The 23463-nt window shown below is 40.7% G+C and overlaps 2 protein-coding genes across 30 annotated transcripts in view; one reads left to right on the top strand and one right to left on the bottom strand.

Moving 5' to 3' along the window:
- The first annotated feature begins 4050 nt into the window (after window positions 1-4050).
- Window positions 4051-17602, top strand: kif9 (kinesin family member 9). 6 transcript variants are annotated; one of them, XM_053628219.1, is made up of 22 exons: window positions 4051-4208; window positions 4565-4747; window positions 5194-5291; window positions 5447-5612; window positions 5969-6075; window positions 6234-6464; window positions 7533-7616; window positions 7752-7844; window positions 7983-8130; window positions 8664-8728; window positions 8835-8912; window positions 9151-9219; window positions 10798-10902; window positions 11292-11347; window positions 11513-11594; window positions 14097-14209; window positions 14351-14482; window positions 14633-14841; window positions 15626-15805; window positions 15973-16109; window positions 16366-16455; window positions 16620-17602. In XM_053628219.1, exons 2-22 carry the CDS (start codon window positions 4660-4662, stop codon window positions 16713-16715), a joined length of 2427 nt encoding a protein of 808 aa, XP_053484194.1. In that variant the 5' UTR covers window positions 4051-4208; window positions 4565-4659; the 3' UTR covers window positions 16716-17602. The 6 variants fall into 6 exon arrangements, with proteins under 6 accessions (XP_053484194.1, XP_053484193.1, XP_053484197.1 ...); XM_053628218.1 differs by having other exon boundaries at window positions 4565-4756; XM_053628220.1 differs by having other exon boundaries at window positions 4052-4208; window positions 4565-4756; window positions 15973-16088.
- A 1148-nt stretch (window positions 17603-18750) lies between these two features.
- The window catches only part of scrib (scribble planar cell polarity protein), an 85915-nt gene continuing 81202 nt past the window's right edge, over window positions 18751-23463 (bottom strand). For 22 of the 24 annotated variants that reach the window (XM_053628217.1, XM_053628195.1, XM_053628193.1 and 19 more), the window contains one exon: window positions 18751-21004. In XM_053628217.1, the coding sequence (XP_053484192.1) occupies window positions 20871-21004 (134 nt within the window). In that variant the 3' untranslated portion in view covers window positions 18751-20870. The remainder of the gene's footprint in view (window positions 21005-23463) is intronic. The other 2 variants (XM_053628207.1, XM_053628212.1) reach the window with 1 other exon arrangement.

The following is a 23463-nucleotide window of genomic DNA, read 5'->3' as shown; positions in this document are numbered from 1 at the left end:
AGCTCCCAAAAGCTTCCCCCTAAGTAGTGCTGGCTGAATTGTATTTAAAGCACTGGAAAAATAAAAACAATATGATCCTCACAATGCTTCCAGTATTCTCCAGGTGTAGAAGTGATCTGTGCATCAGATAAATAAGCGCGTCATCAACCCCAATGCCTGGTCGGTAAGCGAACTGTAGGCGGTCTAACTCTGAGCTCACTAGGGTCCGCAGCTATCGCAGTACAATCCTCTCCACGGACTTCATCAGGTGTGAAGTTAAGGCTACCGGTCTGAAGTGGTTGGGCTCCCTAGGATGTGCAGTTTTGGGTACTGGAACCACACAGGAAGTCTTCCACAGTACTGGAACTTGCACTAGTCTCAGGCTCAGGTTAAAGATGTGCAGGATGACCGCACTGAGCTGATCTTTAAGCAGTCTGGAGCTGATTCCATCCGGGTCCAGGCCTTTCTTGCCTTGATCTTCTTTAGCTCCTTCTTCACCTGATTGACTGTCAGAGAGAGACCACAAGGGGGGGGTTATTGATGATCCCTGATGAGTGGTGACAGGTGTAAAACCTCCTCCAGTGAGGGATGTGAACTGTGTGATGCTGATATCTCAGACGCTCTGAGGTGTGCGTTGGAGGATGCTGATATTCCTGAAGCCCTGAGGGTGGAGGAAGGGGTGCCTAATGACCCGAGAGGGAAAGGTTGAGTCGCTGACAGGTATGAGGTCTGGTAGGAGGGGGGAGGAGATGGTGCCGAAACAAATCTATTAAAAAACATATTTAATTCCTTTGCCACTGTCTTTGTTCTGACCTGAGATTGTTTTCAGTCCCCTCCAGACCTCCCTCGTGTTGTTCTGTTGAAGGTGCTCCTCCAACTTTTTTTCTCTGTAGCTGTCTCGTCCTTTCATTATCTCCCTTCTGAGGTGAAAGATACCACATGTCTAATCAAGTCCGATTGACTTCCGAGAGTTATTTTGTCACGGGAGTAACTACCTTTCCCAGACGTGAGCGTTTTGTTGTTGGCTTTTCATCTAACGGAACATTAGACAAAGCGACTTTCTTAGCGGGGGTGGAAAAGGGAAGCACTGGGGTAAACAAACCGCGAATGACTACTCCTTTCTCTACTACTTCGTTTGCTTTCTCTACTGAACTCAAAAACAAGACTGTAGCGTTATTCATTCTTGATGCCGCTAAAACACATTTATGGCCAATAATATCTCCAATGGCTAAAATGCACTCTTCCACATTCACCGCAGACATTTTCACTCCGTGGTGCGGTGTCAGGGAGTCTAGACTAGTATTCATGTCCTGGGTAGCCATGTTTCCCTCTGATACACTGGTTACCGACGCCGGGGGGGGAGGACCTCAGTAAGCCTTGTTTCGTTATTCAATGCAGCACAGATATCAAAGCTCAAAAAAGAAAAGAAAAAAGTTGAAAAAGAAGCTAATTGTTTCTGCCACAGCGGACACAATTCACTCACATTCAACACCACACACTCTCACTCTAGTCATGTGTCGTCCTTCTTCTACTTCTTGTTTTTGTTTTTAATGGCGGTTGGCAAACCACTAAAGGTGCATTACCGCCACCTACTGGACTGGAGTGTGGGCAGTAGATTGGCAGGGAAAAAATAATAATAATAATAATAATAATAATAATAATAATAATAATAATAAATAAATAAATAGTGAAAATAATAATAATAAAAAAATAATAATAGTGATAATAATAATACTAAAATTAAATAGAAAAAAAACACTAATAATAATAATAATACCAAAACGATACTGCATACATAAAAGAAAATAAAGAGATAAATAGCTATATACTAGTTATTCGTACTATAGATTACTAAATTCTCTCACTTGTACCAGTACTTTTTAAATAGTTCATTAGGGGAGGTGCATTTCCCCAGATGTTTTCCCCAGCAAGTTCTCTCGTGTCATGTTTTGTTTTCCAATCTGCATCTCTAGCTCAGCTCTTTCCTCCTCATACCTTTTGCAGTCTAACAGAATGTGTTTCACTGTCTCTTGTGTACTGCAGTGTGTGCAGAGTCCAGTGGAGTGTTTTCCTATTCTGTTTAATGCTAGACTTAAGCCAGCATGACCTATTCTAAGACGCGTAATGATCATCTCTTCCTTTGGGTTTCTGCCCTGCCTCACACTCATGCCTACTTGTTTTTGTATGGTATATAGGTGTCGTCCGGTGTCAGCTGTGTCCCAGTATTCCTGCCATATTTTATGCGTGTATCCCTTTATAATGGTTTTGATCTCTGCTCTACTTAATGGTACTCGTATATCAACTGTTTCATGTTTTATAGATCTTTTTGCCAGTACATCCACAATTTCATTCCCTTCAATCCCTACATGTGCAGGAACCCAGAAGAAGGAAACACTGAGAACCTTAGCATGAAGTATGAGAAGCAGATAAAGTGGTAGTGCATGATGTTTTCCCAGACTGTATGCTTGATAGTGCTGATAGACTGTCAGAAGCTATAGCGACATCTTGGCTGTGATGATTTTTTTTCCAACCACTGCAGTGCCAATAGGACTCCTAATAACTCTACTGTGTACACTGATAAATAATCGGTCGCCCCTTTTTTTTGACTGCTACTTCATACCGAGGGATGAAAAAAGCTGCACCAGTGCGGCCAGTCTCAGGCTGTTTTGACCCATCTGTATATATGAGTAATTTATCCTGATATTGGTCCATATAGTTTTGAATTATTATCCCTTGTGGTGCTATTTTCGAATTCTCTTTTAGATGTGTCCTTCATGAACGATTCGTTTATTTTGAACGAATCTTTACTATGACTCGGGAACGAGTTATCTCATTTCCGCAGACAGAGAGAGAGAAATTATATTCTTCTGAAATGAACGAAATCACTTGAAAACAGATTCGTTCATTTTGCTGAGCGAGATTCAAAGGCCCGAGTCAGTAAAAATGATCCGAACTTCCCTTCACTACTCACCACACACCGCTCCACTCTAGTGATGTATCGTTCATGAACGATTCGTTCATTTTGAACGAATCTTTACGGTGGCCGAGAAGTGCAAATTAAAACACAAATATGAAAACAAAATAAGGAATCCAAAAACAAAACAACAGATTATAAACACAATGACAAATCCGAAAACACAATAACAAATCCGTTAAGTTTTGAAATACGTCTGTATTCGATTCCATCAATATGTTCTGCAACAATAAGGTTGTGAAGGTCTTGGGAGAGCTCTTTGCTTTTACCCATCATGAGATGTTTCTTGTGTGACACATTGGTAACGAAAAGCCTTTTTTTTATAGACCATCAATTTACTAACCCAGCTAATATTAATATGTATGTATGTATACACACATTTATGTATTTCAGATGGACTTCAAGAATGCCTTTGACAAAAGAACAACATATTGATAGACATAAACACAGTTTGAGCTATTGGAAAGCTCTGCACAAAGGGGCCTCTAAAAACCATTATTAATTTATTTACATTTTATGTATCACCAAAACAGGATATGGTAGTCAAATGTACGCTAGGTTTCTCTAGATTAACCCCCCAGAAAATATAGTCACTCACATTGTCCTACAGTGGGCAGCCCACACCAGTCTGCTGGGGATTTGCACCTCTGCATGATATTAGCCCCACAGTGTGTGTGGTGTGATGTGATGTGACCAGCCCACTCTGGTCCCACATGGGATTTGTGTGGGCATGCCGAAGTGTAGGCTTCCCACAGAAAACCCTCATTTGGCCATCATGGGACTTGTATGCGTTAGCTGTGGCCCACACTGCCCACAACTTGCCTGTGATGTTTGCTATGACAGAAACAAGCTCATTTAAAATGTTTCACTAGCACTTAAACACTTACTCCTGACTTGCAGGAATTTGTGTATGAACATTTTTGTCCAATTTGGTTCAAACTAAATATTGACGGTACAAATACATTTACATGGGATGTGATGTGTAGAAATATATGACGGATGCAACAAAAAAAGCAAGATTGTTAAAATCGGTTAGACATAATATTTATTCTGGGCGAATGAGGCAGTATAAAGACTTCCGGGTTCGGCGCGTTCCCTTTCCTGTCTCCGCCCACTGCACTGTTGTCTTGACAACAGTATCAACTCGTTGCTAAAGACAAGTTAGCGCTAATGATAATGAGAGCCACTGAGCCGCTAAGTCTAGACTTCAGTTGGTTGTTTCTCTGAAGGTACTGCACCGGTACAAATTAGACAGGTGAGTTTATTTGACGGCGACAGCCTCCGTGTTTATAAACCGTCTTCCAAAAACAACAACAACAACAATTGGTGTCTCAAAATCAAACCCACAGGGCTTTCTAGAGCAGTTAGCTCAATCGGTTTGGGTTTGTAAAGAAAAAAATGTTCCTCAACTCGATTATAATAATAATAAGAAGTGAACATACTGTCAAATAAATATAATGTTAAATACTATAACTAATAGTTGAACAAAGCAGGTTTATGTTAAAGGCTCTGAAAGAAATGTTTGCTTGACTTCTGTTCTCATTACTAACAGCACTGGTGACCCAAGATTTATCTTTACCATCCATTTTCTGTACCGCTTACCCTACACAGGGTCGAGAAAAGCACAAGGCAGGAGACCTCCTGGACAGGGTGCCAACCCATCATAGAGCGCACACACACAGACACACACTACAGACAATATAGAGATGCCAGTCAGCCTACAACACATGTCTTTGGACTGGGGAAGGAAACCCCTGAAGCACAGGGAGAACACGCAAGCTCCACGCACACAGGGCAGAGGCGGTATTCGAACCCCCAATTCAATTCAATTCAGTTTTTATTTGTATTTGTTTTTACAATGGACATTGTCTCAAAGCAGCTTTACAGACATAACCCCAGTACCGTGAGGAAAATGTGCTAACCACTAATCCAGTGTGCCCCGTGATATCAGGAATATACTAGACTAAATTAGACTACTGTACCAGGCCGTTTTATCCTCCAAAACTAAGTACGAATGGTGTATATCTGAATGCTTGATTGATTGGTGTGAAGGATGTGAGGTTATTGGTGATGTTATATGAACCTTCTGTGTATTAGAGCATCTCTTCCACTTAATGCCAACCTGAGCCAAATGCACAAGGTTCTTGTTAGCTGCTACATAATTTATTATTCTATGCTAAGACGTAGAGCCTGTTACAGTAGCTGTGTCTGCTCATGTTTTATTCGTTTCTTTATTGCAGGAGTTATGAATGCACACAACGAGGTGAGGGTGTACGTCCGCACCAGACCCACAGCACAGTTTGCCCAAGAGCTCATTGAATGCTTGCCTGATAAACAGGTACGCAAGCACAAGTGAGGGAGCAGCATTTATCATTGAATATTTTCCGCACATTACGCTGCTTTCCATGACCATACCAGAACGTACTGAAGCTGTTTATGCAAAATAAATTCAGTTTAAAGAATTTCCATTTACAAATGTATTATCTCTGTTAGACTGTGAACGTGCGTCAGAGAAAGATTTCCAGGAAAGGGGTGCTGAATAATCAGATGAGCTCTTGGTCTTTTCGGCTCAACGGGGTGCTGCACAACATATCACAGGAAGACGTCTATCAACAGGTCGCACACAGTGTGGTGCTTGGAGCTCTGGAGGGATACAATGGTCAGTAAGACGGAGGTATTAAGAAAGAGTAAGATTAGTGTAGTAGTGACAGGAATCTCAGCAATACATACATACATACGCTCACTTTCCACTTTATTAGGAACACGTGTACACCTTTATGCAGTTATCCAATCAGCCAATCATGTGGCAGAAGCTCAACTCATAAAATCATACACATACAGGTCAAGCGCTTCAGTTAATGTTCGAGTGATTAGATAACTGTATGGACGTGCAGGTGTACCTAATAAAGTGGACAGTCAGTGTACATACGCATATACAATTCAGAGTCTGATATAAAAATGTTACTTTGCAGTTTAAAACAACGTCCCTCATTTTACGTTCCTCTATTGGATTAGGCACGGTTATGTGCTTTGGACAGACTGGGGCTGGAAAGACCTTCACAATGACCGGTGCCACTGAGAGTTACAAACAACGAGGCATCATCCCTCGTGCCATACAGGAGGTATGCAGGTACCATACCATGTGAACTACACCAGGAGTTCTCAGTTTTAGTCTTGGAAATGTAACACGCTGCACAACTACACAAGGGAGCGACACAAAAATGTTAGACGATTGCAAGATTTTATTTTCTGTGTCCGGATGAACTTTTCCTCTCTTCAGGTGTTCCATGAGATCGATAATCGTGTAGATCACACCTTCTCTGTGCACCTCTCCTTTCTGGAGATTTACAACGAGACTTTGGTGGACCTGCTAGCCTCAGTGAAAGGGGGACAGACGAAGCACTGCGGAACCATGGCTGTGGTGGAAGAGCCAGAGGGCGGGGTTTCAGTAAAGGGCCTGTCCTTACATCCTGTCCACAGAGAAGAGGAGGCACTAAACTTGCTATTTGAGGTGAGCAATGACGTCTTTGTCTCACTCCTTCACTAAAACCACACAGTCACAATTTACTTTAAAGCAGCGGCGTCCAGATCATGCTGACCACAGAAACATGCCGCCTAGTCAGATCCAGAGGCATCTTCTTTCTCTGTTAGCAGCTGGGTCTGACAGCTAGCAGCTGGGTCTGATTCCTGTATACACGATTGTTGTAAGTATTCCTGAGTTACCGTTCCTAAATACCTAGCCTACAGCTAAGCATCTGTTAGCACCCACAATTCCTTGAAGACTGAGCACGCACATAGATCTTTTCTCAGTGGAGTTTCTGAATAAAGTATTCACGTACAACAAATTTCCAGTTAAAACAGGCATATTCCAGCGGTGGGAATCAGAATATTGTCTTAATCTGAATCAGCCAATCGGATTGTGGCGTTAATATGACCCGGTACTGATCAGAATATTGCCAAACTCAGATTAATATCGGAATATTGATGTGTATGCAAACGTAGTCAGCGTTTAATTGTACAGTGTTGCTTTCCTAAATGAAAAAGAATGTGAGGGGAAAATTTTATAATTTGATTACAAACGTGTTTCATATTCATTTTTTTTAAATTTATCCTCTATCAGCCTGATTTTAGATTAGACACATAAAAATCCATCTTTGTCTTTTATTTGTTTTTTTGCTTTTTATTTCAACCCCCTCAAACACAACATTAGGCTCTATACCAAATGGCTTCCTATTCACTACATATGCTTACTACACGCGGTTTGATATATCGGCACTGCAGTGTCTATGTAGTGCAAGATAATGTCCCAAAACGTTCACCCAAATCACTGCAGGAATGGTTATAGGCACAAAATGAATGCTTTGAAATGATCATCACAGTCTCTGTGTTTAAACTCAGTTTAAAGTGCGTGAGGAGCACAGTGCACATTCACGTTTACATAAAGAAGATGAAATGTGCCACATGAGTGAACTTGGTGAATAATGTGCCAAGTAGTGACATTTGTTCTTGCTGTAGTTTCTTGAACAGATAGGTATACGTTTATATACCGACATACACCCTGTCATCACTGTTTTCACAGGGAGAGATGAATAAAATAATAGGAGAACATGCCCTCAACAAGCACTCGTCCCGGTCACATTGTATCTTTACTGTCCACGTTGAGGTGAGAAGGATATGCAGTCACTTTACACTTTCTCTACACTGTACAAAAAGTGAGCTTTGTAATGTTACACAAACAAGTGAACTGTACAAGTCCTTTCAGTATTGAACTCTGTGTGTCTGTATGGTTGTGACCCAGTCTCGCTCTCGGACACTCTCGAATGCAACGTACATCACGTCCAAACTCAACCTGGTGGATCTCGCAGGTTCCGAGAGGTTGAGCAAAACTGGGGTGAGTTCATGTATCACTTTGCACTGTTCTGAATGATCGTTTTACATAAAGCTAAATAAATTAAGCTTAAATCCTTGACTAACGGTTTTGCGCCTTTTCTCAGCTCTGATTGACCACTCGGTGTCTCTTTTCTTCTAGTCTGAGGGTCAGGTGCAGAGAGAAGCCCTGTACATTAACAAATCTCTGTCCTTCCTGGAGCAGGCCATCTTGGCCTTAGCTGACCGGCGCCGAGACCATGTCCCCTTCAGACAAAGCAAGCTGACACATGCTCTTAAAGATTCTCTCGGTCAGTTTGGTCCCAACAGCAAAAATACGACATATACTTTGTGGCCAAAAGTTTGTGGACACCAGACTATCTTTCCACTAGATTTTGGACTGTGGCTCTGTGGATTCGTGCTTATTCAGCCATAGGAGCATTAGTAAGGTCAGGCACTGAGGTTGGTGAGGGGCAAGGGTGCACTAAGCGTTCCAGTTCATCCCAAAAGTGTTCAGTGGAGTTGAGGTCTGTGCAGTCTCCTCGAGTTCTTCCACTCCAACCATGGCAAACAATGTCTTCGTGGATATTGTCATGCTGGAACAAGTTTGAGCTCCTTAGTTCCAGTGAAGGGAATCTGTAATGCTACAGCAAACAAAGACATCCTATACAATTGTGTGCTTCCAAGTATGTGGTAACAATTTGGAGAAGAACCACATATGGGTATGATGGTCAGGTGTCCACAAACCCTTGGCCCCATATAGTGCAGCACACCATGTGCAGCACCAGGTTTTGGAACCTGTACATTATACTATAGAGCCCATGCTTAACTTGTGTTTGTGCAGGTGGAAATTGTAACACAGTGCTGGTGGCCAACATTTACGGCGAGGCGGCACAGATTGATGAGACGGTGAGCAGGTTTCTCTTAGCTAAGGCCAGGTGATGGAACAGAGCAGCGACAGAGCTATCGTGTTCCCTCAAACTTATTTCAGCTTTGTTCTCTGTGTGTTTTGCAGCTCTCAACTCTCCGCTTTGCAGCCAGGATGAAGTGTGTATGCACTGAGCCATCTGTCAACACGCACATCGATCCTGCTGTAAGATTCAAAATTTACACAGTGTGTTAAAAGGGACTGTAACTGCGTAATTCCATATTACTTCAGGAACACCCGAGTAAGAGAAACTCAGTAGCAGTGGCTCTAAAGCAATCTCTAGAGCAGTGTGAAAAGATAATCTAGCAGTAAACACAATTTCCTTTTATAAGTCATAATATACATATTTAGGATAGTCCGAGAACAGGTTAACGCTGATAACGCTCGAATTGTTTTTATTCAGCTCCAGGTCCAAACACTGCAAAAGGAAATCCAACTTCTGAAGCAGGAGCTTTCCTTTCACAACACACTGGTTAGTATTCAGTTAGTATACTTGTCAATGTTAGTGAAGAACGACACATGAAATACATGCACTATATGGGCAAAAGTAGGTGCACATCCGACCAATACACCCATGTTGGGTCTTCCCCAAACTGTTGCCACAAAGTACACATTTGTATACAATGTCTTTACTGTCTATGCTGTAGCATTACAATTTCCCTTCACTGGAACTAAGAGGCCCAAACCAGTTCTGGCATGACAATGCCCTGTGCATAAAGCGAGCTCCATGAAGATATGGTGTACCAAGGTTGGAGAGGAAGATCTTGAGTGTCCAGCACAGAGCCCTGACCTCAACCCCACTGGACACCTTTGGTATGTACTGGAGCACCGACTGCACACCAGACCTCCTCACCCAACATCAGTGCCTGACCTCACTAATGCTCTTGTGCTGAAAAAATCCCCACAGCCACGCTCCAAAGGAGGTTATTATAACAGCAAAGGAAGGTTAAATCTGGAACAGGAGGTTCAACAAGCACATATGGGTGTGATGGTCAGATGTCCACAAACTTTTAGGCATATAGTGTACGTCACTTGCTAAACGTAATACATGACTCTGGGCTTTTCTTACAGCATTAATGTTTACGATTTGGACGTTTATAAAATATAAAGAGTTATTTAACATATTAAGAAGAAATAAAGCATTCCTGCACTAACAAAACGAGATATTCAGAGACTAACATCAGTGTCGCAATGAAAATACACATAAGGTGTGACCTTAGTATTATCATTTTTTTATTTGGGTCACGATCAAATGGCAGGTAGAACTGATAATAACTAGGGCCGTAACTAGTGATTTATTTGTTGATTAAGCTGGAATATTTTAAACAATAAACTAAATGCCATTAAAAAAAAAAAGTTATTTCCAGCATTTCAGTCCACTGGTACTAGTACAGAACTCTGAGGCAGGCTTAATTATATAACAGCTTACTATCTACAGTACAACATTACTGACATCTGTCATGGCACGAGTTATATACAGTACGAGTATGAGAAACAGACCAATGATCTCAGTTGCTTGGAGAGAGACCTACTTGCATGTTCAGCCCTGATTTGTTCAAATTCAAAATAACGTCTGGTTGTTGTTGTTTTTTTTTGTCACATTAACTGATAACACTTGGTTGTTAAATTCATTTTCTTTGTCATGTTTGTATGAGGTAAATTATCATCCGAATGTGGAATCCAAAGCTTTGGGGTTAAATCTTTAGTTTTCCGTGCCTGGACTCAAGGAATCAACTCTTTGGGATGGATGTGAGCAGAAAGCAAGATGGCAACTTAATACCTTGACATACAACGTAAATTAAAACTATACTGTGTAGATTAAGAAAATCAAACAGTATAGTTAAAGCTGGTTCAAACAAATAGCTTCGCTAATTGTGGCATGAAGCAAAGTGACATAACATATCATGCTTATAAACATAGACCTAACTGATAATGAAATTCATCTTCAATTATTTCCGTTATTGAATAGGACAGATTTTGTCGATTAGTTGTTTCATCCCCTAATAATAATGGCTAAGGTCTTGATATGTGCTACACTTTTCAAACAAAGGCCAATCAGGCTGCTGTGACATACGAGGACCTGTCAGAGGCGCAGCTAGCGGTGGTAAAGAGTGAGGTTCAGAGTTACCTGGCCGGTACACTGGACGAGATCACGGTAAGTACAATGGAAGTTGTTTGAAGGAACAGTTTGGCTTACCTGTTACAAAATATACACAATCAACCAAGACATGTTTATTATTGTAATGAAGCTACAAGGCTAACATGCAAACTGCCAGCCTAAATCATTACACGCTTTCCTCAAACCACCTTGTGCTAGTTAATAATCTCAAATGGGTTTGTTTAAAACAAACAAACAAACAAACAAAAAAACAGTAGTACCCATCTAATCTATCAAACCAGAAACTAAGCAGAAACATCAGACATGTCTTGGCTAAGTGACTACATTTGGGTTAAGGAGAAAATAATGTAAGAAGCAATGCAAAACAAACAATATGAACGGCACTGTCTTTTTTGTGACGGTGATTTTTTTTAAAACTGTTTTAGATTGTGAGCATTCGACAAATCCGGGCAGTGTTCGCCCAGTTTAAAAACGCTTTCCAGTAAGTAAGCAACCTTTCTACCATCTGTCAGCATCATAACATCAAATAAGTGAATATACTGATGAACAGTGATGGCACGATTGAAATTATTTTTAAATGTGGTTCTTGAACTGAACTGTCAGTGAGAAAACTATGTGTGTGTGTGTGTGTGTGCTTGACAAACAGGGAGCAGGAAAAGCAGCTTAAAGCGCAGAAGAGCATTGTGGTTAAGAATACTCCGAGCACGCTGTCCATGTCTGATGCTAAAGTAAGCTTTAAGGTCCTTTATACCACAGCACTGTTGGAAGTAGCTCCGGCTGAGAGGCACCTCACAGGTTTATCATGTGCATGATCTAGTATGTTATCGTAACATAGGAAAGTCTTCTTGGTTTCTTGGTAATACTAAAGCTGCAATGTCCTGTCCAATTAACTTCAAGAGAGAGATAAAAGATGCAGGCGAGGTAATGACTGTTTATAGCTGCTGTAGTGTAAGTGTTAACAAGAACTGACTTTTTTCCCCCCAGAAAATATAAACTGATTAAAAAGTATAGTATAATGTGTGGTTTAATTAATTGAAAAAAGGCATTGTTGGCAAATTGATAAGGTATAAGAATATGGTATAAGAAGAAAAATAATTTTTTGGGATGGTAACAGAATGATTATTTTCCTTTAAGAGCACACACAAGCTATACATATCTTCTCTTTTATTAAAAAATTAAATCTGTTTCTATTTCATTATTCGTGGCCATCACTAGTCACCATGCCATGTCTTTCATGGCTGTTACTTGGAGAGGGAAATCTCCAAGTATCTATGTGAGGGAGGCTAGGGTTTGAATAGTCCTGTATTAGGATTACACTGCCATCCAGTAATATTGGCACCCTTGGTAAATATGAGCAAAGAAGGCTGTGAAAAAATTGTCTTTATTGTTTAAGCTTTTGTTCAAAAAATTCACAAAAATACTCTGCTCTCATGGAGATCAAACATTGCAAACAAAACACAGGTTTATAAGGGGAAAAAAAAACTTGGTTAAATATTGGTGTGCAAGTTCTGTTGGCACCCCTATGAATTCATATGAGAGAAATATATTTGAAGTACAACCCCAATTCCAAAATATTTGGAATTAGTTGCAAAATGTTCCTCCAGCTGTTTCTGTTTAGTAACAGTTACTTTTCCAGCCTGTTGTCGCCCCCGTACCAACTTTTTTGAGACCTGTTGCGGACATCAAATTCAAAATGACCTTATTTTTTTCCCTCAGTTTAAATATTTGATATGTTTTCTATGTTCTATTGTGAATAACATATGGGTTTATGAGATTTGCAAATCATTGCATTCTGTTTTTATTTATATTTTACACAGCGTCCCAACTTTTTTAGAATTGTGGTTGCATATTTCCATTGATATTTGACAATTTTTAGTACACCTGGGTGACTAGGAACAGGAAATTGTTCAAACATGACTTCCTGATTCACAGGGGTATAAATATGAGGTAACACATAGGCCAAGTTCCCTTAGTCATTCATAACAATGGGTAAGAGCAAGGAATATAGCTGTGGTGTGCTGCAAAAGGTTGTTGAGCTTCACAAAATGGGAAGTGTCTATAAGAAAATAGTACAAGCATTGAAAATGCCCATTTCCACCATCAGGGCAATAATTACGAAGTTCCAGTCAACTGGAAATGTTATGAATCGACCTGGAATTGGACGTGTGTCTATATCGTCTCAACGCACTGTGAAGAGGACGGTTCGAGTGGCCAAAAAATCTCCAAGGATCACATCTGGAGAATTGCAGTAGTTAGTTGCGTCTTGGGGTCAGAAAGTCTCCAAAACTACAATCTGAAGTCACCTACATCACCACAAGTTGTCTGGAAGGGTTTCAAGAAAAAAGCCTCTACTCTCATCCAAAAACAAACTCGAGGGTCTTCAGTTTGCCAGACACTACTGGAACTTCAAATGGGATTGGGTTCTATGGTCAGATGAAACCAAAATAGAGCTTTTTGGCAATAAACACCAGAGGTGGTTTTGGTGCACACAGAGAGGTAGCCATATGGAAAAGTACCTCATGCCCACGGTTAAATATGGTGGTGGCTCTTTAATGTTTTGGGGATGTTTTTCTGCCAGAGGACCTGGACATTTTGTTAGGATACATGGCATCATGGACTCTATCAAATATTAACAGATATTAAATGAAAACCTGACTGTCTCTGCCAGAAAGCTTCAAATGGGCCATGGTTGAATCTTCCAGCAGGACAATGATCCAAAACATACATCAAAATCAACACAAAAATGGTTTACTGACCACAAAATCAAGCTCCTGCCATGGCCATCCCAGTCCCCTGACCTGAACCCCATAGAAAGCCTGTGGGGTGAACTGAAGAGGAGAGTCCACCAGCGTGGACCTCGAAATGTGAAGGATCTGGAGGAACGGTCTCAGATCCCTTTCCATGTATTCTCCAACCTCATCGGGCATTATAGGAGAAGACTCAGAGCTGTTATCTTGGCAAAGGGAGGTAGCACAAAGTATTGACTAAAAGGGTGCCAATAATTGTTGCACACCTATATTTAACAAAGATTTTTTTTTGATAAACCTGTGTTGTGTTGGCAATTGTTTGATCCCCATGAGAGCAGACTTCTTTGCTCGTGTTTACCAAGGGTGCCAATATTAGTGGATGGGACTGTATTAACTGTACTGTGTCATGTCACTTTGTCTGGTGGGAAAAGAGTTGATCAAGAGTTGTTTTTGAATGTTTTCACGCTCATGGCTCATGTGCAGGAGCCTGTAGAAGAGATGGAGGGTGCAAACAGGCTCAGTGTGCCTGCATCGTCACAGAGACAGTCTGTGTCACCCAGCAGTAGCAAAGGCAAGAAGGTCAAAGAGAGTAGCAGGTGATTAGTTTCTCATCCACTACACACTTTCATTTCTAAAAATATTGTTCTCTTCTTTTTAGTTAGTTTCCAAACACCACGAACTACAGAAATTCTATAATATCATGGTGTCTTGACTTACTGCTGTTTATCCATGGACAGAAAAAATGGTCAGGGTAGCACAGGCTCAGGCGATCATCTCACCATGACGCAGAGTGAGACGGAGATCCTCGTTCCTCCTAGTGCGGCTGAGACCAAGAAGAGTCCCAAAGATGATGCTAAGAAGAGATGCGAGTATGAACTCTTTCCGTGTTCGTTCATTCATTCACTGTTAGTAGCCACTTGATCCAGGTCAAGGTTGCGGTGAAATCAGAGCCGATCTCAAAAATCTGGTTGTGAGGCTACTGTTAAATAAATGAATTCCTTCCTATGTCCTTTTGCCAGCACTCCTCCATCCAAGATGGAAGCATTTGAGGTCTACAAGTCAGAGAGGGGCCATGAGATCAACCGCATCCTGAAGGAAAACAAGTCTGTACTGAAAGAACGTCTGGCGCAACTCCACAACCTCACAGGGGTCATTAACTCCATTAAACGGGACATTGACCACATGCGCTCGGAACTCCAGCTGTATAGAGAAGAGAGGCAGAGTCAGGGTTAGTATCATGTATTTAACAGTCACGTGAATTGGCCTGCTACTAGCAGCAGATCCTTTAAATCCTGTAAGTTGCGAGGTGGGACCGCCATGGATCGGGTTTATTTGTCCGGCACGTCCCACAGATGAGATCGGATTGAGATCTGGGGGATTTCAAGTCAACACCTTGAACTCTTTGTCATGTTCCTCAAACCATTCCTGAGCACTATTTGCAGTGTGTCAGAGAGCGTTATTCTGCTGAAAAAGGCCAGTCACATTAGGGAATACCATTGTCATGAAGGGGTGTACTTGGTCTGCAAGAATGTTTTGGTAGGTGGTACGTGTAAAAGCCAGGACGCAAGGTTTCCCATCATCACACCGCCTCTGCCGGCTTGCCTTCTTCCCATAGTGCACCTGCTGCGTCTTGGTGGTTTTAATGTTCTGGCTGATTGGTTTATATTCTTTTTAATTCACATAACTCAATTCATATGAGAAGTTATGACTGTTAAAGTTGGGGATACTTGCTTACGTCATAAGAAATCTAACTACATCACTCACTCATCGTTTGTTCGTAATATGGATTTCTGGTTCATGACGTCAGTTTACAGTGCAGGACGACCAAACGTCAAATCCATCTGATGGCTCAGTCGGAGATTAATTGGAGATGAACTCCTCTGCATGTCAACTACATCTGATCCAACAATTTTCCTGATTCTGCAGATTAATCAGGCTTAAAACTGAATTGAGTTATACAGTGTACACCTGGCTTAAGGTGCTTTCTTCTCATCACCTTGTCTTGTCTTCAGGCCAGTTGGTGAGTGCAGACGGGGAGCCCGTGCTGGACGAGGCCGAGGTAACTCTGCTTATAAAACTCCGAGGGGCCAAGGATCAGTACAGGCAGAACCATGAGGAACTGCTCAGCACCAAAGCCGAGGTGCAATACTGCAGACATCTTGTGGACCAGTGCCGCATGCGCCTGTTCTCTGGTAACCTTCTTGTCTTGCAACAGTGGCCGTACAGATAAACGTGGTGAACGGACATCGATCAAATCACTTAGGAGTCAAATATTTCAGATTGTCACGTGTATGCTTCGATTTCATACAGCATCTGATACTCCCTCATACACTGACACTGCCTTTGGTATTTGTGGCAGAGTTCGAGAGCTGGTACAACGAGTCCTTCCTGCTACCAGATGAGGTTCTAGACATCTTCAAAGATGGGGGACCTATTAGAGCAGGTTTGGTGCCTGTGGACAAAGCTTTGGCTTTGGTTAGTAACACTGCAAGAATAGTATGTATTTTTAATAAGTGTTTTTATTCAAGCTGGGCAAATGAATATTTTTATGATGTCAGGCATTTTATTACATGTTGCCTAATCGCTATCCATCAGCACTCAAAACTGACACTTCTCGAAAGTATTTCAGACATTTTGGATACATTCTCCATGAAATAGTTAAATAGCTGCTATAAAGTAAATGTGGCTTACACGTGTACGCATCCTGAGAGCACTTTAGCTGAAACTCCCAGCGTGATGTGGTGTTGTACAGGAGGGAGATGAGCAGGAGCACACGGAGTTGCTTGCAGACAGTCCCAGTGCCACATCCTTTTATAATGCATATAACAGGACAGTACAGAGGGTGAGACTGACACACACACACACACACACACACACACACACACAGGTACAGAAAACAAGGGAACTGTACTGGAAATGTATCAATAATTAGGATTACTGAAAGACCTACACCATATACTGTGGATGTTACCAAACAAACTGAAATGTGTGTGTTTTTCTTTGCAGCGAGCACCTCATTGTACTGTTTACAGGAAGAGCAGCATGGGACCTGACACAGACAAGCTCAAATCGCTTGCAGCTGTCACCCGAAGGGGGCGCTAACATGAGCACTACATCATATCTTGCCCAAATAACTGTTGCTTACTTCCTTGTCTTGGCAGCGATCGAATTGTATGGAAAGGAAGTGTGTAACTGTAAAAGACATTAATATATAAACTCACATTTGAGACGGTGCTGAACTTGGAAAGAGAACTGAAGGTTATAACAGAACGTCCTAAAGGTTATAAACGTTTGACTCAATAAAATCCGTGCACAATTATGAGAACTGTTTATCACGTGTATTAGTTATACTGTAATGCCTTGTTAAAGGGAAGGGTTTAAAGCGCACCTATTATGGTTTTTCAGATATTATCTTTCATGTAGTGTGTGTATATAGAGCTGTTTGTGAATGTAAAAAATCTGCAAAGTTTCAAACATCAAAGCGCACGACAAACAGAGTTATCGACTCCCAAAAGAAGGAACCGATGCTGAAACGATTCGTTAGTGATTCCAGACTTTACTTCCTGTACTAACCTACGTAGGTTTGTAACAAAAAGCCCCGCCTCTGGTCTTCATCGGCTGCTCACCGATAGCGACAAGTAGACCAATCGCAACAGAGTGGGATGTCTGACCAATCAGAGCAGAGTATGCTCTCTGAAAGGAGGAGTTTAGAATGAATCATTGAACGAGTCGTTTGTGACACTAGGGGAAAAAAGTTAATGCTGCAGTTTAAATTAGGAGCACATTAAAGTGTTTTTTGACCTCAGATGCATGTAAATCTATTGTACGAGAGCTTTAAGACAAAATTAGGCACGTTTCAAAACCGTAATAGGTGCACTTTAAAGTTTGTTAGTCCATGTGATTTACATTCGTCCTCTTTTGTGACTGCACTATTTTATTCCTATGATCAAAATTATATACATGAAGTAACTACTCATAAGAGGTCGCTTCAGCATGTGTTTAGTGCTACATGCTTGTTAGTGCAGTTTTATCCTTATTTTCATATTGTGGGAATCCATCTGCGCACCTTTTTTCGATAGCGGTCTTAAAAAAAAAAAATATTGAAAAACTAAACCTCCACAACACAGCACTGTTGATTTATTTATATATTTTGTTAAAGACAGATTAGTTATGATTAATTTTCTATAGCAGAAGCTCTGACCGTAGTGCTGGAAATGAATCGAATTTGAGTTGATAACTGCATCACACTACCCTGTTGTGGATTATTGTCCTGTACCACCAGCACACCTGTCGAGTTTTATTCCTTCTTTTTAACGTCTAAAATACGAAAGTGGATGTGTAAAATAAGGTGATTTTTATTTGTCTTGGACACAAACTATGTAAAAGCAGGATATATGCAAAAGTACGGTCTATTTGTTTGTGATTTAAACACCGCGATGGCTACCATGGCTATTTTCAGGGAAAGAAACAGCTAAATGTAGCAAAATGTGAAGAATTTACAAAAGTTTTTTTAAAAGTTCATTTTTGCTAAAAATTAATTAAATAAATAAATTTAGCCTCACTTCATTAAAAATCTTTTCGTATGAATCAACCGAAAAAGAAAAAAAAATAATAAAGGGTTGAAAGCATCACAATCTATTAAAATATGCCTCAGAGATGTTGGACGTTGGTATAAGGGGGTATAAAGGACGATCTTCACCCGTTAACAGATACTCCAGTGAGTCCGGAGTGAACTATTTGGCAACGGGTGTAGATGATACGGTCCCGGCGATGATCCAAGTAGAAATCAACGTTCTAGCAACAACAGGGTTGATTGTGTGGAGGTTATCTGTAATACATTGACGTTTATAATGGGTTTGAGGTCTGAAGGCATTTTCTGAGCTCTAAAGATGAGGCCTCCTTAGCAGCAGCAGCATCTGCTCACTCATTCAAAAACTAATATTAAAACCTAATGATAAGTCATGTCTTTAAACTCTGGCAACCCTGGCAACACATTTTAAACGGACTGCAGTCTTTGGACGCACAGAATTTTAACGTGATCCAGTGCCAAAAAAAAAAAAAAAAACAAAAAAAAAACAGCGCTGGCTTCTGCAGTAAAAACACAAAAGTATGTAAAGAGCCACTTTGACACGTCGGCTTGTTAAATGAAAAGTAAACTTTATTATTCCTGAACCACAAAATAGACTTCTTTGGTTGTACAAATTCACTAGTTACAGTCCTGAATGAGCTCTAACCCCCACATTCAGCCCCTCCATCACCTATGTAGCAAAAAAAAAAAAGGCCCCCATCCCAAAGAAATCAAGAACAAGAAAGATCAAAAACAACTGCTGCAAAAATGTAGTGAATCCCATTCATTAATTGTGTGAAAACGTGATTTCTGTCTTTACAAAAATACAATGAGCAATCAGCCATTTCCCAAAGTGTCATGATCCAAAACTGGATTTCAGTTAGCAAAAGCGAGATGAAAAACTACAGTTAGTAAAGAGAAAGACATTGTTGGACATGATAGTGACCACAGTGTTGATGGCAGCTGGTTTGAGAATGATAAAATGATGTGTTCATCAGAGAGGGATGGAAAATAGATGTGTGTTTTTTTTCCTCGCGCAGGATTGAAAAACAACAACAACAACAACAACAACAACAAAAACAACGCATTAAGCCAATATACATGCAGTCTGGATCCCACTGTCACCGCACACACTGGCTCAGTTCCACCTTGGAGTTTTGCTTCTCACAGCATTTTGTACATTATTCACACACGGTTAAGTAATTGGCTTTAGACTGAAATCTAACTGGAAAAGAAAACTGGAGTAGCCGTTCCAGAGACAAAGTATATGAACACGAGTCACATGGAAAAAAACAAAACAAAAAACAAAACAGGGGAACATAAAAGTTTATCCCCCAACCCCAGTGTTACATAAATAGAAAGTATGGTACCATATTTTGATAAGATGGACACCCGGACCTTCTCTTCAGACTCCTCCTTTAAAGTTCATGGTCTGAGAGTTTGTTGACGTGAATATTTATTACAAATGATGTCTTTTTTTAAAAAAAAAAAATTAGTTAGTTATGGGAATGTTCCAGAAAACAGCATGCAACATGGTCCAGGAAGCAGAAAAATGCAAAGGGGACGATATTCTGGTTTTCTCATGGACGTAACCCATTGCAATTGGCCAGAAATTTGATTGATTTTTTTTTTTTTTTTTTGTTTTTTAATGATTTTGTTGTCCTCTGTCATCTTTCATCTTCTAGTCCTGGTCCGGGAAGACTAGAGAGCCGTTTAGTTCGGTTTAAGCTGCGCTCGAATGAACCCAGGCAGACTATAACGAGTATTTTTAGCTTTATGGTGAGATGAAACCCTCAGAACACAAGACCAACAACAAGAACATACATTCATTTGCAACACTGATCCAAATCCAACATATTGGATAAAATGACGATGACTGATTTTTTTTTTTATACTTGATATGGTTATAAAGTTGATACAGAGCTTTACAGCACCGATAAATCAATAAATCCAATATCAGTAAATATGAACTTATTGGTGGAATAATCCCAATTATAATGCATGTTTTAAAAAAAAAAAAAAAAAAAAAAAAAAAAAAAAAATTGAATAAAAGCCTCAACGGCAGCTACGGAAATAAATTACGTGTAAAATTATACTTTCCCCCGCTATAGGGCAGTGAAAGCTGCAGAATGATCGCTTGCTCTTTAAATGGCCGATCTTCTGGGATATGTCAACATTAATACCAACATTTACCTTTTTAAAAAAAAAAAAAAGCCAGGAACTTTTTTTTTTTTTTTCTTCCCCATTAATATCAGGTGTTTAAAATGAAAGTATTAAAAAGCACCCAAATCAATATCATCTAAAAAATAATTTAGCTTGTTAAAAGCACACTGTAGGAAAAGAGACAATAATAAAAGCAGGTGTGGAACTTGCATGGTATGATGGCCCTCCTGAACCGTCCACTACAGAGGAAGAGGCCTTCCACATCTGTGCTAAATGTTAGCTGGAAAGGCAAGACTGGTGTGCAAGAGACAAGAAGCTGTAGTGTTTCTTTAAGAACAAAAACAAACAAACAAAAAAAAAAACTATCGCTGTGAAGGCTCGACAATGAAGCGAGAGTGGTTGAAAGTCTTTCACACATTTTTGTGAATGTACATTTTAGTTTTGTCTATAGTTTGTAGCATCACTAGCTAATGTGCACTATCTTTAAAAACGGTATTGTGTGTGTGTGTGTGTATGTGTGTGTAAAATTATGTGGGAACGGCTGTCTCTAGACTGCGACGGCCCTGTCGGAGTTTACGCTTGTTGCTGTACAGAGCCATCTCCTCCAGCGCAGATGTGGCGGCCACAGGAGCTACAGGCACCTCAGCTTCTACACAGGAAACTAGACACACACACACACAGAAACAAACACTTTAGCACAAGATCACAAAGAGCTCTGACTTCGGAGGAGTTTGTGGTTTGCCGGTTCAGCCCCATCCACCTGTTCCCAAGCAAGGCTTCCCAAAGCTGCACCCGAGCCCAGTGAGAAGGGTAAGATAACCAACAATATATACTATAAAATACCTCTTAGGAGCAAAAGCAAAGCTGGACACTATACTACTCGGGTTATCAACGAGGAAGAGGCAACAAAAACCGAAGACCAAACAGGTCTGGTGTTGAAGTAAGCAACGACCTTTCGGTAGCGTTCCCAACACCGGTCCTGGAGAATCCCCGTGTCCTGCACGCTGTAGTGTTTAATCATTAGTGTTTGGTTAAGTGCAGTGGGGGCGTCGGAGGCGGAAAAACACTTTGTGTGTGTAAATAGTGCGAGTAGTGTGCTCACACTGAAAAGTCCATCATGAAGAAGTGCACTTCAAGTGCCCGGATGATGCACTTATTCAACCGAAGGAACAAAGCGTGGTATGTCGGACATGTCGGTATGTTGTTACGTAGCGGGAGGGGGCGGGGCTACCAGGCGGTCACACCGGCACAAATTTGCTCAGAATAAAAAAATTCTTTAAAAAACATGAAATAAAAGTGACCATGAAAACTTTAGTAAATGTATTTCTTCATTTTACTGTTATGTTACCTTGATACAGTGAAATTCAATTTGGTTGACTCTGCTAAAGCTAGCAGTGTCGCATTTCGTGCGTTTGACGCCATCGACTGGGGAAACAGCTTATACTTCCAGTTAATAATAATAAAAAAAACCTTAGTGTTCCATTTTGAGATGATACTACCCGTCTGAAATCCATACACTAGACGGTAGAGTGCATAGTACATCTTTTGGGACATAGCATACCGTGAGTGTGTGGGGAAGGGGTGTGGGGAAGGGGGGGGGGAAGGGGGGACTGTACTCCAGGACTAGAGTTGGAAACTTGTGCAGGAGGGTATCAGATCTGAGCTTTTGTGGCAGGAATGTGATAATAATCCCATAACCAGCATTGTGCAGACACCAACGGTCACGAAGCCCCAAATCCACAAGCATGAGAAAAAAAAAAAAAACCCACTTCAAACGGTGCAGATATTCAAATTACTCATGCACATATAACACGGAATGAAAAATGCAAGTGGTGTGCAGGGGGTACATTTCGAAGTTGGTCATGGAAGCAGTTACATATTTGTAAGAATAGTAAGCTACTCTTTGTCGCCGTTGCGCTGTCTGTAAACGTCACTCTCCACCCCACAGGAACCCTCCGTGATCCCGTCTCCTTTAATCCAAACGCAAGTCTTTTGGCGGGTTTCCCCGTCATGCAAGTTTGATAATCACGCTATCATTTATTTTTAGAATACTACCATTCTTATATACTGTGGCATATGCAAATATAAAAGTATGAAGATTAAAATGGGAGCTCGCACTCATTACTTTCTGGTTTATTCTACAGGGTGTCCCAAAAGTCGAGGGGACTGTGTTTGCTACCGTCACGTCGGTGGTCATTGGATACCGGCGCACGTCCGCAACACTTCCAGTCTTTCTGAACGTGTGTGATGTGCTCGCCACGTTTCCTGTTCAAGTCCATCGCAACCTTGCGACAGCTAACCGATCCAGCCGTGAGAGTGACTTCAATACGTTCTTCTTTTGTCAAAAGGCGTTCTTAAAGGCTCTCTGGAAAAAAAATCACTAATATTGGCACCCTTTTGGTAAATATGAGCAAAGGAGGATGTGAAAAATCGTCTTTACTGTTTAACCTTTTGATCTTTTGTTCAAAAAAATTCACAAAAATACTCTGCTCTCGTGGATATCAAACGATTGCAAATATTAACGGAGGGCACTGTATATATAATATAAACTAAGCATGAAAAATGTTGGAAGACATTTAGCTAAAAAGTGTTCATTTCCCCAGTATGTACGGAGACTTTTGAGACACCCTGTACCGAGCTTCCGCACGACTCGGACGATGCAAACTACAGCACCAAAATTCTACAAACTTCCAAAACATCCATCATTATGTGATTGCTGGAAGTGTGGATTCAGACAAAAAACATTTTTCTTCTTCTTCTCTGAAACATGCCCGATCCAGAGGATGGAAAGAACGTTTATTTATTTATTTTTAAGTGACGATGCGAACGGACGGTCTCAAGTTTAAAACAACACCGCGTTTTTAAGTAATTATTTTATACGTTCTACGTATCTATGTTATGCGTCGTCATCATTACTGTCCCCAGCACTTTTCAAATCAAAAGCTACAACTGTGATATTTAATCAAAGCGGTCTTTTCGGACAGGGAGAAAATTTACTTTCAGGGCCAAAAACGTAAAGAGTCTTGTATCCATCACTGTGACGGGCTTAATTATTACAAAAAAGATTTTACTCATAAAATCTTCTTTTATGAGTAATTAAATAAAGAGATCTTATTAAAT

The sequence above is a fragment of the Ictalurus furcatus genome, chromosome 7 (genome assembly GCF_023375685.1).
Source record: "Ictalurus furcatus strain D&B chromosome 7, Billie_1.0, whole genome shotgun sequence".
NCBI lineage: Eukaryota > Metazoa > Chordata > Actinopteri > Siluriformes > Ictaluridae > Ictalurus > Ictalurus furcatus.
This window is presented reverse-complemented; position numbering and strand designations above follow the sequence as displayed.